General features: G+C 34.7%; 1 protein-coding gene across 2 annotated transcripts in view; it reads right to left on the reverse strand.

The window, feature by feature from the left end:
• Positions 1 to 1,082: 1,082 nt before the first annotated feature.
• Positions 1,083 to 3,624, reverse strand: part of LOC119831447 (kinesin-like protein KIF18A) — an 8,809-nt gene continuing 6,267 nt past the window's right edge. The window contains exon 8 of one of the 2 annotated variants that reach the window (XM_038354786.1): positions 1,083 to 1,447. In XM_038354786.1, coding sequence (XP_038210714.1) covers positions 1,386 to 1,447 — 62 coding nt within the window. In that variant the 3' untranslated portion in view covers positions 1,083 to 1,385. Of the gene's footprint in view, positions 1,490 to 3,624 lie in introns of both variants that reach the window. The other variant, XM_038354785.1, reaches the window with a different exon arrangement.

The raw sequence follows: 3,624 nt of genomic DNA on the forward strand, positions 1-3,624 counted from the left end.
GTAGGTACTTTCATAATATCTGTTGAAATATCGAAGTGTATATCGGTTTCGATAAAATATTTTGTGGTATCGATGTTAAAATATTATATGTATACACTGTAATGACAATTCTTTTGTATTGGAAGCTCTGAAAGCTTTATTTCTGAACTTTCAATGGTGAAATGAAATAATTGTGTTATTCGTTCATGTATCGACGTTTATTGAAATCATATGATCCCTACGATGTAATCATCGGCAAAGAAATATCTACCTTATCGCAAAATAACAATGAAAATGTTTGATACATTATTATTAATTTGAAATTATAATAAACATAATCAGTTTTTCTGATTCCTTATTTTATAGCAAGCATTATATAAGAGGAAAACGTAGGCGAGATGCAGTGCATCAAGATCTGCCTCGCAGGAAGAATAGTCGTATTACTGAACTATTTGTTCGTTACTTTAAACATTAAATCATAAAAATACAACGGATTTAAAACGAAATTTTAAGTATAGTGAAGTCCCGTGTCCCCTAGTGGGGTATGGGGCAGATGATGTACATCCGTTTCACTGATCGATTTTCTTTAGGGACAAGTAGGTGATCAGCCTTCTGTGTCCTGCCAGACCGAGACATTTTTTTTTTTGTTCGTCCCCACCGGGGATTGAACCCAGGACCCCTCGGTTCTACGCTCACGCGTTAACCACTGTACCAAGGAGGCGGTCTAAATTTTAAGTATAAACATGTTTATTTTTTAAAAGCACCCAAATCAATAAAAACTATTTAAAATCACTAAATCCCACACCAAAATAATAATTCCTAAACATCAATTCAGCGTCACTACGTTCAGTTTATTGTGTTCAAACGAACAACCTTACAAGTTGATTTAACTCTCCCTACAAACGGTTGTTTCGCCGAAAATTCTCCACATTTGGAGGACATATTCCGTATAACCGACTAACAAGTTTTCGGTTCATTCATAAATCCTATTAAATTCTACAATACTGAAGCATAACAGACATCGAATAAAGTGTCATAAGTTTTTACTTTATGTCGCCCTTACGTCAGGCAAACCATCGGCTGTTACCCGCGTATGGCATAAAAGTTATATAATATACGATAATTAGCCCACACACTAAACATCTGATGACAATGAATCGTATTTTTATAGTAATCATTAAACTAGAAGTATCGTACAAATATAGATATAGTTCTATTATTATTTATATAATACACAAAGCAAAAATTTCAAAGCGTAACTCGATTATCGCCACGACTCTTTCAAATGTGAAACATCAATTTCACAAACAATCTTCTTCAATACAATCCCTAAATTATTATTCACTTTTATTTCACAAAAAATCTTTGCTACATACCTTATGATTTATACGTATTTCACAAAATTTTCATTTCCTGATGGCCGGTCTCGTGTACGGGTGGGTCTGCATTCTCTCTCTCGCTCGCACTGCTTTATAACCAACTGATTTTGGATTTATCGGCTTCCTTGCGTCTGTTAGTGGTTAGTGACGTCACGGGACAACACAAACGAACAAAACGTTAGTATGTTACACGTAGAACATGCGTGCGCGTGTATGTATGGTTGATGACCACGTTTGATATTTATATATATTTTATAAAAATGTCCTTATCGTTGCAGTGAACATATATATAATATGCTCTGGCGTTCGTTGAGGAAAGTTATCTTCTATGTAATTATTGGAAGAAGAAAGACGACCATTTTTAATAAACTGACGCCAAAAAAATTGACGCCAACAGTCCGCCATGTTAAATTATTTAATTTTTTATATTAATTAGTGTGCCCTATTCATGCTAAACATTTGTTTGACAACTAGTCAATACTACGCCTCTACAAATGGATTGCCGTCTTAAAATTAGAAAGGGATAAAGAAAGGATTGACGAAAGGCATAAAAGAAAGGACTGGGAAGGGTAAGGAAAAGGATATGGGCCTCTGGCCCCCCCAATAACCGAACGAAACACAATAAATAGTATGCTATATATTCAGGAGTCGTTGAGAACATGTTGCCCAGAAAGCAAAACATTTAAGCAAAGATTGCAACAACATTGTTGATCGACAATTCTTCCTAGAATACGAAGGTGTACAGACAATAATTGTAAGATTCTCAAACTAATATCCATTAGATTATTGACGCTAGTGTGTTCCGAAAATAAACATACACCGAAAAACATAACCCAGCTAGCGCAGTCGGGTAAATTCAACAATATTATGCGCCACATATAAATATGTAATAGGTAATCATTTTAATTCCTCACTTGACCGCCAGAGACTATCGAATTTCATACAAATATCAAACGTGGTCGCAAGACGTGAGAAAACTCACTCTCGAGGTAGAAGTATTATTTTGACGTCTCGTGAAGAGGGTCCGAGAATCTAATTCATAACAATCTGTCTCTTTTGACATGCATATAAGAGCGATTTTCGAATATCAAGTGATGGAATTTAGTATGTTATAGATTGACCAACATTTAGCGTACATGAATTGATAAAATGATTGCATTTCTTTTAAACGAATTAGATTTGCGGACATTGCTTAATCGAAATAATAACACTACCTCTGAAAACATTTAAAATCACACAAAACATTTATATATATTTATCAATGAGAGATCACAAAATAAATCAATTCTGTTCGTCTTTTTAAGATCACTGTAATGCCTTCGTGTGGAAAAGAAACATTTCTATAAATAGCCCAAAGTACAGTATTTAACCCCATTTTGAGTATTCTACGATGCAATGTTAGGTTACCCTTATTTTTTCTTGAAAAATACGTATAATGTAAATATGTACAATACTCTACTTACTACTGCTATCTATTACTGCTAATATAAAAATCCACTTATCTATACTAATATTATAAAGCTGAAGAGTTTGTTTGTTTGTTTGAACGCGCTAATCTCAGGAAGTACTGGTCTGTTTTGAAAAATCTTTCAGTTTTAGATAGCCCATTTATTGACAAAGGCTTTAGGCTATATATGTACCACGGGAGAAGCCGGGGCGGGAGTAATTTAAACACCAGCTATACATGTAACCAAATCAAAAATCGACTTAAAACTCACGTTCAATGCTTACGTCACCCTCGCAAACAAACACGAATCTCATCCCCACTAAGCGATTGCCATTCGCAGAATCACCATTAATATGACAAGAGCAGGCTTTGCTTTGTATCGTCTCACGTCAACGTCTAACAACTATATAAGCACGACAGCCAATTACAGACCATTTCCTATAATCTCGCGTTAAACCCGCTATCCGTGTAAATCCGATACGAAACGGAATAGAACACTAAATCTGTCCGTTTGTTTTCGGTTATTTTTATCTATGGGTTATATAAAACATATTGTTCCGACGATAGACATTATTGGGATTATTTGTTTTACCGAACTTTGGGAATTACGCATTTGAAATGAGAAATACTTTGCGTTGGATAGTCTTCGAGAAAGACTGGAACTTCTAGAACATAACGCTACCAATAGGCGAGGAATTAATGAAAAATGTCGCATAATTGGGGAAAAAATGTTTCTTTTGAGAGCAGAGGAAGCTGTGTGACACACATAGCTGTTTAAAAGAATGAGATTGTAAATTTTTAATTTGCATTTTTCTTTTA

This window comes from Zerene cesonia, chromosome 13 (assembly GCF_012273895.1).
Source record: "Zerene cesonia ecotype Mississippi chromosome 13, Zerene_cesonia_1.1, whole genome shotgun sequence".
NCBI classification, from domain to species: Eukaryota; Metazoa; Arthropoda; class Insecta; order Lepidoptera; family Pieridae; genus Zerene; species Zerene cesonia.